Here is a 12,731-nt window from a genome sequence, read left to right on the forward strand (position 1 = left end):
GCCTTCTCATACTTGAGCCTCTTTTTTTCAGGTTAGTTGTAGACAAGCCATGAATTTGTAAAAGTGCACTTGATGACACATTAATAGGACAATCTGTCATATTGCAGCTAAACAGCTTGACAGATCCACACACCACGGCAAGAAATGACATTCAAGGCTGGAATGGGGCAATCGCTTTTTTCATCTGCTGGTGCAGGCAGCATCTGTCTGCCTGCAACATCTCCTTTCCCATCCCAAGAGTCAAATCCCAAGTGTATATCCTTGGATTTGGGGGAAATTAATCCTAACTACGTTTGCCATCACAAGGCAGTTACCTGATGGTCCAGTAGCACAAACAGTCTGTATACTTTTCTTCATGTTGGGCTGAAACAAGTGTCAGCACAGTTGTTGCCTCTCCTCCAACCTTCAATTCAGCATTTGTATTATCTGTAGAAAACTGCACACCTTGCTGCTGCTGTTCTCCCATCCTAGTTGCAGCAGTTCCAAAGCACCTGAGTCTTGTCAAGGCACGAACAACATTCAACAACCATTTGCAAAAAAAATAGGAACAGGTCGATGTTGCACTTCATAGCACCGCAAACCAAGGACCTCAAAGTGACCCAACAGGCAAATAGTTTCTTCTCTGAGCTCAGCACCATTGCAGCAATAACGGGAATAGTTAAGAATGTAACAATACCAATTCTGCACGAGGAAAGTTTTGAAATAGTGAAGATACTACAAGAAGCCACATTTACATTTCAGAACTGCATGCAAGAACCCAAATACCGTGTTTGCAAACACTGCAAGAAGCGTGTGTAAAGCTGGAGAGGAAACTGAATAGTCAGGCCAGAAACTTGTGATTTGATCTTTCAATCTCCACTTGTGCAATCTGCCTTTTACTCAAGATAGACCTTACCTAACTATGCTAAGAAAAATATCCAAAGGTCAAAAGCTAGGATTTTCCCCAGAGTTCCCCACTGCAGACATACTGAACAACTCCTAAGCCTTGGTGCACAGCTAGGGATTTTTTTAAGCCAATACAGAAGGCAGCACATTCACTGACACACACACAGACCCCACTGCTTCACAGCAGATGAAGGTCTAGCGTACTCCTATCATAGACTGCCTGGGTTTAAATCTAAAATTTCCCAATGCTAGCACGATACCACTGGATCAGCTGATTGGATTAATATACCAAAGCTGTCAGAACAAGCCTAAACACACCGGCAGACAAGCGAGCAGCTTTGGGAAGGCAGACCAAGAGCTCAGGCTGGGGAGCCCCTCTCCACACCCCCGGCCCACGCGGGATCGCGACGCCATCTCGTGGCAAACCCCCGGGAACACCGAGGCGCTCGGAACGCGGGGAAACACTCGTGGTGACCCTCGGGAGCGAGCCAGGTGTGAAAGAATGGTGCTGGGGCAAAGCCTTCACCGCTAACAACAGGTTCCCAGCAAACCCCACCGAGACACCCTCCTTGGCTGCCCAGAAAGGTCTTGTCAATACCAGGAGATGGGAACGCTCCGAGCTCGTGTTCAACAGCCTCCCTTCTGCGCACAGGCGATTTTGCCACTGAAAACATTTTTTCTGCTTGAAAAAGCAAGATCTGGCCTTTGCTAGGCAGCGAAAAAAAGTATCATCTTGCACACTATTTTTCTTCCTATGATTGAGTTGCAATATAAGCTACTAATTATTAGCAAAAATTATTCAGAGACATCCAAGAAACACCTTATGAAGCACAGGGCTTAAGGTAATGCCTTACAAATTATGAGCTTGCTCTTCTGAAAAGAAAGCTTGTCCCTTGCTGACTGCTTACACATTTAAGGCAAGCTGAGGAATCCATGAGATGGGCAAGAAGCATCTCATTTCTTTGGCCTTCTGTGTATATGAGTTTCCCATTTAATACTTGGCTACATAGACATTACCAACACTCATGCTCAGTCTGACACCCAAGTACCTGTGCAAACGCAACAGGAGGGGCTTTTCCTACTGAATTTGTCTAAGGTAGGGGCAGAACAATGCCTGTCCTCACAGCAGAAATCCTGTATGACTACGAGGATCGAAAACACAGCAACAGGCTACCCTCATTCGACGAGTTCCTTACTAACATCAGCACTACATAAACCTGAAGCAGGGCAACTGACAAAATGAAAAGCACTGTCTGAACGATGGAGCACAGAAGAACTCCAGGCACAAGAACAGTTCCAAGAAAAAAAGGCGGAAATAAAAGCATTATTAAGGAAAATGCATCATTTCATAAAACTAATTAGGACACAGCCCAGTCCTGGCAGCTGTTGGTCAAGCAAAATACCAAACTCATTTCCATCAAGTTATAGACATTGCTGGTAGAAACAACTATGCTTTGGATCAACACACAGAACTGGAATGCCAGCCCAAAATCAAATCCTAGAAGTCAAAAGTGCAAACAGCGTCTGGGTAACATTCACTGCTTTACCCAGAACTGAAGCTGTCTAGATAGCAGAGAGCTAGCTATCCAGATGCTAACGGAACAGCAGCAGAACGAAGCCAAACCGCACTCAAACAGCAACTGCTGAGTTAGTAGAAAGGTTCCAATCTACTTTTTTCTTCGGAGACATTATCACTGCTGGCAAAACCAGTGGAACAGCATCTTAGAGCGGCTCCTGCATGTCTCAGAGTAGGTACCGATGCACTACAATGACAGCTGTGACTTACGTCATTACAGAACAAATACCCGTCTGTCAACAAACTGCATTATCAAACAAAAGACAGATGTAAGGGATACCAAACTAACTTGAGAAAAAAAAAATATTAATCTGGAGGTGGGAGAGATGCAGTTTCACCATAGTTTTTGCTTTCTAGTCCGTATATATCCAGTTAGATTTATTCCCAGTGATTCCTTTCCCAAAAACAGTCCCACAGAAAGTATAAATTTTACCATGAATGTTTATTATGAACAAACAACTTTACAATGCAGTCATTTCTACTCCTCAGTACATGCTTGAAGTAAGGTAACTTCCGTGACCTTGACATCTTAGGGGGAGAAAAGTTACAACTACACACAAATCCAGGATTTTAAAAATCAAGAGATCTTTAAAGGCGACCACTGCTATGTCTTCTGATTCAAGCTGCAAAAACTCCCTAACACCTGCGTATAACAATCTTGCAGAAATCTATGAAACTGCAGCATGAAAGTGAAGGGCCAGACATTCGTTCCAATATCATATACTGAGGGACAGCTTTTAGACCCGTTACATTAAGTCAATGCACTGCTTCAGGGCATGATAATATTTTTGCATGGCAAAGAATGGTTTCCTCCATCTAATGACTTTGGTAAGAAAAAGATCGGATATTACGTACTACTATAAATGCTTTTAAAAAACACAAAAAACCTACACAAAAGGGAATAACTCTTCCATTACCAAAGGCAAGGAGCAAGGAGATGTATCAAAATCTTGTAAGCCTAGGTGCAAGGGTTCAGTCGGCTGTCACTCCTAGCTTTCCATAAACAGCACCTGAAATGACTGTCAAGTCTTTCTCCAAATCCAGGGTACTGAAAAGAAACTGCAATCGGAAGTTTTGGTTTTTAAATACAACCAATCCTCAGGAAAAATGCAGCATGTCCAGGGTTTAACCAAAGTTTTTGTTTCCAATTGTGACACTGACCAAAAACAAGAGACCCACCTTTGAATACTTGGGCGCAGCTTAAGGCCAACTTCTTGTCATGTAATAAAATGCCTTTTATTCAGCATCTCCGAATTTCACTAGTTCTTTTACCTTGGTTAGGTACATTTCACAAAAGATGCAAACACACCATGCCCAAGGTCTCCTTGCCTTTGTCTTCGTTTTGTGGACAAAGAACTTCCATAAGATAAGATGATAAACATAGATAACCAATTATGAGCTTCTGTCTGTAGGCGATGTCAATGGTAATAAAAGGCATTGCAAGAACACAAACACATTTGAATGATACTAAGATCTATGAGGCAGAACAGCCTCAGCTACAGGTCCATATGCTTTGAGAAAAGAGTATCAGACTGACAAGCCATCTTGAAAATCCTACCACTGCAGGAAAGACATGACACTCCCCCTCCCCTTCCAGCACACCCCCAGACTGACAGAACGTAATTGTTTCTAGATAGGTACAACTGGTGCTTCTCTTTTTATAAGAGCTGATTAAGCACATACACGAGGTAAATTAAAAAATAGTTATAAATAAGATTTGGTAAAACCACAAAATAAAAAATATCAAAGATTTATAAATACATTTTAAAATCCAGCCTTATCCAAATTCCATCCCCACACAACCCATCACCTCCTTCCCTTCCTTACCTCAGTAAGAACTGCTTTAGGATTTCTTTAGTATCGAGCTGTTCTGCTATTTTTGATAATTCCTACCTATTGCAGAGAATTGGTCACATTTATTGATGCTCTAAGCTGCATGGCTCATGGGTTAAGAATACATTTTTGCTTATAGTTCAAGATACCAAGGAGAAGCAAAGAAAGAGAACAAATCTGAAATAAAAATTAAAAAGTTTCAAAAAAAAATTCTTAGATACGTGAGGTAATATTTATTTGGGCTCTTCACAATACTTAAAATAAGACTATGCAGTTAGATGCAGAACTTTTTCCCCTGCTATCACCTTCAACAGTTTGTTGTACCATTAACAGTGAGCACATTCTTCCCCAGTTGACTAGGCATCACTGCCCATTATGAAAGGCACAGTAAGTTTGCCTCTGATGAAACAAAGCATTTGGACAAAATTAACCAGCAGCGGGGATAGAACCAAGCAAATTCAGTTAAGAAAGTGATTTCAGACTCTCGAACTACCCTAGAAGCTTTAGTGCTTATCCACAGTCCTGTAATCCCATGAACAAACGTCGGTATTTCAGTCACCAATCATCTGAAAGGGAACAGCAATGAACTTATTCCTAAAAGCAAAAAGCTTCTAGAATCTCAGATGAATTAGAAGGGTTTGGGTTTTGGCGCTGGGTGGTGGTGGGTTTTTTTAAGAGTTTATGCAAATCTTCAAGTAAGCAAGCAGAACTAATTTTAAGGGTTTACTTCAGCTAGTGACACTTCAGAATAATTCAGTTGACTCTGAAGAAGCTGGTTTGCTATTCAGACTCATTTGTCTTTTCACCTTCACAAGGGCTAGGGTTACTTCATCTACCAAAGCCCGAGAAATTCAGAGATTTTCTGAATACACAATTGACTCTCCATTGGTGTGTGCAGTTTTATTATTCTTTTTTCAACAGTGGCACCTTGTGATCGAAACTAAGTATTACAGCTTTCAAATATAACATCTCCCAAAATGGAAATCTGTAAGTGAACAAATCCAAAACAATACTGGATGTGGGTATCCCCACTAAAGACCGATTCAAATGCTTTTTCTTGCTAATCACTCCTAAAGGCCGACAACTGCACATCTTGTAGCCCAAACAGAACCTTCAATTACATTGTGACAATTTAGACAACACATTGAACACACATGGTGTTATTTTCCCACTCTTCTAATCACTACTGACTAGATACGCAATGATCTTCATTCTATTTTAAAAAAGAAACCAGCAATCTTCTGTAGCATCAATGTTCACATTAACCAGACCCTTGAAAGTCCACATGAAATCTCTACTTGAGTCATTTCAACACCTGTACACTCTTCCCTAATGAAAACATGATATGCATAAACTGTGAAATTTTAAAAATCATTCAATGAAGTAAAAAGCCTTATTTGCTCAAGAATTTCAAATTTCAAATAACAGATGGAGAACTGCTATAAAAATCAAAGCACTAGAAATGTTAGTGTCTCATCAATAATGCTTTGACTTGTTTGTGAGCCACTACTAGACAGCAGCAAGGACAAGAGGATCTGCAAGCAGAACTTCTTTTTCTGACTAAGTGAAACTACTCCATTTCCTAAACATAACCCATGAGCCAACCAATGTTTCACCTCCAACTTGGTAAAACAAATATTTATCCCAGTGTCAGAGTCAGATGCCCAAAGAGTCCCAATCATTCTGCAACTACCACTAATTTGGTCTTGGATTTCTTTTATCCTCCTCATTCTTGCGCTATGCTTCTCAGTACATACTTGACTGTGTAGGCAAAGGCTGCAAAACCAACTATAACAAACAAGTTCGCCAAAGCTCCGCCTAAAAGTCCATGGTTACGATTGGCCTGCTGGAGACCTGGATGATTGGCAGGTGCCAATGGTACATGCCCGTTAAGAAGGGGTATTCCATTCTGACCGTAGTGTGCTTCCCCATCAGGGACAACATCTGGTAAAGGGAGGGATGGAGGTCTGTTACTGAGCTCCTCTTGTGCTTTCTGTTTTTGTTTAATCTCCTGGAGAGAGAAAAAAGAAAATGGAATAGCTGGAAGTGAAAGCGGTGAAGCTATTTGGTGTTTTGAAAAGATTTCGGAACCCAAGCTCTTACACAACTTCAGGAAAAGGATATGGTACACTTCTTTATACTGCAGGTCATTTAAACTAAATTAACTGCATCATACACATTTGTACAGTCTCCCCAGCTTCTTTCAAAGTGACCTACTTCAGTAGTTGACACTAACAATTGTTTGGCCAAGTTTATTTTTAGTTAACATGTATGTTTTCTGAGAAGCCTTTTTTCAGAAGTAAGAAATTCTTCCATCAAGTCTTGAATATCCAGCTTGCTTTGAATGAAATACATTAAAAACATTAAGAGAGCAATCATAGAAGCTTAGAAGGATTAGGTCTAAGTATTACATGCACTTGGAACACAACAGCAGATATCCATTACTGCCTTCAAAGTTTCCCAGTGATTTAGGTACTGGAAAAACAGTACCGCATAACTTATTTCACATTCCCTGGCATTATTTTAACTGATAAGAAAACGCAATTAAAACCTTCAGTTCCGATTTCCAGATGCATGAGGAAGAAAGGAAATGGAGATAAAACTTTTCTTTTCCCAGAAGGCTGTCCCAAAAGCAGACACAGAGGGAAAATGGTTTTTAAACTAGAGCTTTGTGAATACCTTCAAGTATAATAATAGATGAACCAAACCTGAAGTTCCACAAGCACTCAGCGCTCTGCACAGAAAGGCTACTTCTGTCTGTGGACAGTGTTTCACTAGCTGGGCACACGTTTCCAACCTCAGGTTATCTCTAACAAAAACACACCTCTCATGCTTAAGAAAACAGCTGGAAAAAGGCCATTCTGTATCTTTTCCCTACTCTGCTTCAGTATATATTCTTTGTGCAATAATTAAGACTTGCAACTTGGTGAAATTTTTACAACTCAAAACAGTTTGCCTGACAAAGTACGTTTTATGCCTGGAATTCCAAATTACAATGAGAGTCAACATTACTATATCGTTACTTCAGAGTCATGAAACAAAGTAACAGAGGAGTGTTCCCATTCATATGGTATGCAGAAAATTAACTCTCCAAGTCTGAAGAGCAGGTTGAAAGAACTCAATTTCTCTGCTACGAAATTACAGGGAAGTAACCATTTTGAGACAGAACTGGAGAAAGGAGGATGGTGGGGCCTTTTAGAATCAAGTACCATCAGCAGAAATTGGCTAGAGAATCCCAGAGGTCTGAATGAAGCGAGATACCTTTTTTTTTTTTCTTTCTTTCTTAAACCTATACCATCTATGTAACTGCTGTCTGGCTGAAGGGTAAGCATTTTCAGAACCAGACAGGAAGCGAATTTCTACATCCTCCAGCTGTTACCTATACATGATGATATCATGTGTGTCAGCACACCTACAAGGTTAGCATTGTGCAAGGAAGATACATACCCTAAAAAGGTAACACCCGTTCTCAGAAGATAAGCAAGAGCAATGTAACAGTGTCCAATCTTAAAGGAGAACTAAGCAAAAAAAAAATCTAGGATATTAATGGACCAAGTCCAGATATACAAAGATGAGTCCTTCCCAAACTCAAGAAAACACAGTATACAATTCTGAAACACTGGGACCTGCAACCATGTCTGCTGCACGTGCAGCTCCATCAAGGCTATACCATTCCTAAATACATCTATTTGATTCTCTGTACAATGGATCCCTGCGCAGCAGAAAGTAACTGCATTTCAAGATTCAAGTTTCTAATTCTTACACCTTTTAAAAGGTTTTAAAAGGCTTCCAAGATGGACAAAAGTAGCTACTGTCTAGGAAAAGTCCTAAACAATGAGTTTACAGATCTACACAGAGAAGTTGGAAGAACTACAGAAAACCCAGTTATTGCATGGGTGAATTCCCTTACCTCCACCACTTCAGGGAAGAGCTCGCAGAAGACTTTATCTTTTAAATTAAATGCTAAGCTTTGTGCAGCGAGTTGTCTTTTCTGTGGAGGAAACAAAAATTATCAGCAGTGGCATATAAATGAAGTTAATATACTTTAATTCACCACTTCATTGTTTACCACAAGAACAGTCCGCAAACCAATAGCCAACTAGTTTCTAATATTTACAGCTTGATACTAGTGAACATTATTTACTACAACAGACATTTCTAGACAGAAGTTATGTTCACAATTCTTCATCTTATGGGATTAGCACTGTACTAGTTCTGTACTAGCATGCCTCCCTGGCAGACACTTCAAGAGGAAGACAGGCAGGAGAAAAAGTCCTAACCATACTGTTTACTAAAAGGGATTTTAAGTTCTCTAAGAAACCCTCTCCCCATCCCCACAATACCTAAAATTGACATGATTCATCTGCCCATCACACCTGCAGTAGGCAACAACATACTCATTTCTGAGATATCAAAAAGCCGGCTGCTGCTGTTGCTGTTTTAACTTTTGAGGTCACGTTCACCATTCCCTAAGCTGACAAAAGGTACATCACAGCGTCTGGAGCTTACCGTGAACTCCGACGTCTCTATGCTGCCCAGTGTGGGGCCCTTTTCCACCATAAAACTAAGAAGGCCTGTCAAGATCGTAGAGACTGACCAAGCTGGATTCCATGTATCCGGGTGGAAATCGGTGATTGAAAGACACAACCTTCAAAAGGGTAACACAGGCAGTTTTATTTTTGCCATTAAAATTATTACACGTTATACATATTGCTAAAATGGTGTTAATTGCTTAAGTGTTAGAAGAAAATCCTTACCTTGTATTACACTTAAACCTTCCATTAGGTGTAATCATATAAATACTAGGTGGTTTAAAAGGAAATTCTCTGGGGAATATTAGTTTCCCATGATAATAGCCACCTGCATTACATAAAGAGATGAATTACTTATTTTGCATGAAGATTAAGTCCTAAGCTGCTACTCAAAATGGGCCAAATAAAACCCTTTACTTGTCTCCTTCTCCCCCTCACACTAAAGACATCAAGCTCATCATCTTGTGCCTCTTCAGCACAGGAATAATGATCCACGCCTGCTGATTTACTTTAAGAGGCAACTCTTACACACATATTACAAACAGTACTTGCTGTAAGTCCGTAACACATTTAAGGAAAACCAGCCAAAGCATACTGAATACCATACAAATGGTTTCATTTTCCAGAAACACAGCTAACTGCAAATACAAGACTATGAAGAGCCCAATTTCAAAAAGCACTTTGTGAGAGGCTCCAGAAGACATTGTGAAATATGTGACTACAACAATTTAATAAGGCTTTTACGTGCCTCACTTTCTCCAGAGAAATTCATAAAGAGAATATGTGTCTGAGTCCATTAAGAACATTGATGTGGTATCAAAATGGGATTTTCTGAAACCATCTTTGACTGTCGCATACTATCTAAAGCAAGTTATCTGCTCCAAGACCTTTGACAATTGCTTAAGAAGTTCTCTGTCTTTAGTTTGACCTAAATGGGGTTTTGTTAGAATCCTTGATAACAGAAAAAAATTACTAATAGACAGCGGTACCTCTTTTCAACAAGCCATCACACAAGTCACAGAAAGCTCTGAAACTACACTAACAGATTTTAGAGCTATTTACAGTAGTTACATTTTGCCCATTCCAACAGGCATGCAATAACTCAAGCATGCCAATCACAACATAAAGTGCATGCACACTTTTGCTACACGCTAACTTTTACCTTCATAGGGAGTCATTTCAGGTCCCCGTACAACATAGTGCCTAAGACAAAGAAAGACATTTAAACAGTATGAAAGCCATCACACAATCAGACATCAATTTCTCTGGAAAAACAACGATCAATATCAGTTCAGCAAAAGTTTCATACTCCACCTCCCAAAACCAAGTTTCTCATACAATCTCTAGGAGCAAGGGAGTCAGACTTGATGACCTGGAAAATCTCGTTCTCTCCACAAGTGTGTGAAGAGGTCATTCTAATTCTTACCATTCAAGGATATTAGATGGGAGGGGCTCTGCACAGATATAAGGCACTGGATCTTTCTTAATTCGAAGGTAGTCTTGTTTAAGCCTCTGTGTTGCTGTTGTTGGTGCTCTCTTATTACTGTTGTTGCTCATCTAGTTTTAAAACAAAATATATATAAAGACAATCTTGATACAATCTTAACAGATGCAGAGCTACTACTCTTTATTGAACACAGCTCCAGATTTTTGCAAAATCTTCTTTATAGAGTATTTTTTTTAAAATAGAAGTTAAATTAGCATAACTTTTAAGTGGCAGGAACCATGCAACATCTTAACCAACTAACACACACCCAAGAGAGTCTGTATATTGCCAAAATGGGAAAACACTCCTTGCAGAACGCTGCTGTTTAAACACCACAGTGAACTGCTATCATGAAAATATGCTGCACTGTAGAACCCACTTGAACTCTTTATAACCAGTCCTGTGTTTAGGCTGAACACACATCATTATGACACTGTTTTAAAGGGCTTAGTCTCTTTGAGTAATTTATCTTCCTATTCAGTTTGAATATCTATTATGCACATTTGCCCATGATTTAAATGCATCTGCTGTTTCTACACATCCAGTTATTTGAAATAACTAATAAAGAAAAAACCACAATAACCTTATCACTGACTTTGAGGTGAAGGATTTTAAATTAAATCTGTTGCCTGCTTAGGAGTCAGCTGAATTTACAGAAGGAAACTTCTGAGCCAGATTATGCTCTTCCAGATAAACAAAGACCTCATCCAAAATGAGACAAGTCAGTGTGAAGAAAGGAAATGCCATGCTGCTTACAAGACAAAGAAAGCATTAGCCCTTACAGTGCACCTACAGAACACATACCAATTAACCGTTGCTGTTTAACTCACTTTCCCCCCAAGAAATACACCAAGTTACTTAGCTTTACACATGGAAATTCAAGCAAGAACAAAAAGGACAGATTTTACAGACAGCTTGTATAGAGAGATAAGACAATGCTTACAATACCATAGCAGCATTTGACACAAAAAGTATGTTAAATGCCTATGGCCCTTTCTATTCCTTTACTTCAGATAGCCAAGTACAATTTATTAAAGGATATTAAATATTTAAACCACAAGCAACAATTGTACGTGGTCAAATACTCGCACCCTACTCTAAATAAGTGCATTTAACCTGGGTTTTGTCAAAATTACTGTAAAACATTGTCTGACGCATACAGTATTTTTTTCTTGAAGGAATGCACGCGTGTTTTTAAATCACACCTCTTAAAATCATAAATTTTTTTTTTAAATAAGTCAGCTTTGACTTTAAAGCATACATTAGACCACGTATTTTTAGTTTAACACAATTATTTGTTCTGAAACGTGGCAACTGCACCCCTCACTACGGACTGCAAGAGCACGCTGAAATATTTTACAGCACTAAGTACAGTTATGGGGATTCTAACACCCCTCAAAGCCTTATCTAAAAGAACATATGTATCTTAAACGCAGGAAACACGGGGCCACATGTACAGAAGCTACTACCGCAAACCGATTTTCCCACCTGGACAAGAGGATTTAGCAGAAGCAAGCACGGAAGCAACCCGCCCGCCCTTCCAGACCGCCGAGCACCAGCAGGCCGAGGAGGCCAAGCGCTGCAGAGCCCGAGCAGAAGACGGGAGCCCCCGGCCTAGGGCGAGCCGGCTGTCCGGCAAGTCCCCAGCAGGCCGAGGAGAGAGGCACGGCGAGGGGGAGGGAAGCAGCCGAGCCCGCCCTGCTCCCTCAGGGGCTCGCCCCGCCGGCCCAGGCCCCACTCACCTCTCCCTGCTGGAGCAGGCCCCTCCGCCGCCGGGACGCCCCACCCACCTGCAACCAGAGACCAAGCGAGGGAAGGAGGAAGGGAGAAGGGAAGGGAGCACCACAAGAGAAGCGGGCAGGGCAAGGCCGGGCCGCGACCCCCACGCCTCCCCGCTGCGGCGCGACCGCGGCTCCCAGCCAAGATGGCGGCCCGGCGAGGCGGGGCTAACGCAGTGCTGGCGTCTCCTTCCGGGAAGGAGCCGCCCCGCTTCCGGGGCGCGTCGCCCACGCAGCTCAGCTGACTTCCGCTTCCGGCCCCCCAAGATGGCGGCTGTGGGGAGCTGCTGAGGCCTGGATCTGCCGCCTGCGACCGGTGCGAGCGGGCCGGGGCCCTGCAGCGCGGCCGCTGCCGTGAGTGAGGCCGGCTCCGAGCCCCGGGGCCATGGGCGGGCCGCGCCGCCGGGAAAGCCCCCGCGAGGGGTCGCGTTGTGAAGGCCGAAAGTCAGCCGCGAGGGGAGAAACGGCGATAACAGGAGCGCGGCGTCCTTTGGCACCGCCGTTCGCTTGTTCTGAGGGAGCTCAGGGGTGTCAGAGGGTTTCCTGAAAAAGAATTGGTTGTTTTCAGCGGTGATTTGAGTCCAGCTGGAGGCTGAGTTTCAGCGTTGTTGAATCCAAATACTTGTATTTCCTATTGCATT

At 41.8% G+C, this 12,731-nt stretch overlaps 2 protein-coding genes across 3 annotated transcripts in view; both read right to left on the bottom strand.

The window, feature by feature from the left end:
* Positions 1-2,801, bottom strand: part of C1QTNF12 (C1q and TNF related 12) — a 29,208-nt gene extending 26,407 nt beyond the window's left edge. For both annotated transcript variants that reach the window (XM_075437171.1, XM_075437168.1), the window contains exon 1: positions 315-2,801. The gene's annotated coding sequence lies outside the window, so the exon portion shown is untranslated. The remainder of the gene's footprint in view (positions 1-314) is intronic.
* Positions 2,802-2,884: 83 nt separating this feature from the next.
* UBE2J2 (ubiquitin conjugating enzyme E2 J2) lies at positions 2,885-12,253 on the bottom strand. The gene is made up of 7 exons (XM_075437173.1): positions 12,055-12,253; positions 10,253-10,383; positions 9,989-10,029; positions 9,052-9,154; positions 8,804-8,942; positions 8,205-8,285; positions 2,885-6,305 (listed from the first exon to the last, which is right to left on the bottom strand). The coding sequence occupies exons 2-7, from the start codon at positions 10,381-10,383 to the stop codon at positions 6,021-6,023; spliced, it is 780 nt and encodes a 259-aa protein (XP_075293288.1). The 5' UTR covers positions 12,055-12,253; the 3' UTR covers positions 2,885-6,020.
* Between the last annotated feature and the right edge of the window lie 478 nt (positions 12,254-12,731).

This window comes from Opisthocomus hoazin, chromosome 16 (assembly GCF_030867145.1).
Source record: "Opisthocomus hoazin isolate bOpiHoa1 chromosome 16, bOpiHoa1.hap1, whole genome shotgun sequence".
In the NCBI taxonomy this organism is placed as follows: Eukaryota; Metazoa; Chordata; class Aves; order Opisthocomiformes; family Opisthocomidae; genus Opisthocomus; species Opisthocomus hoazin.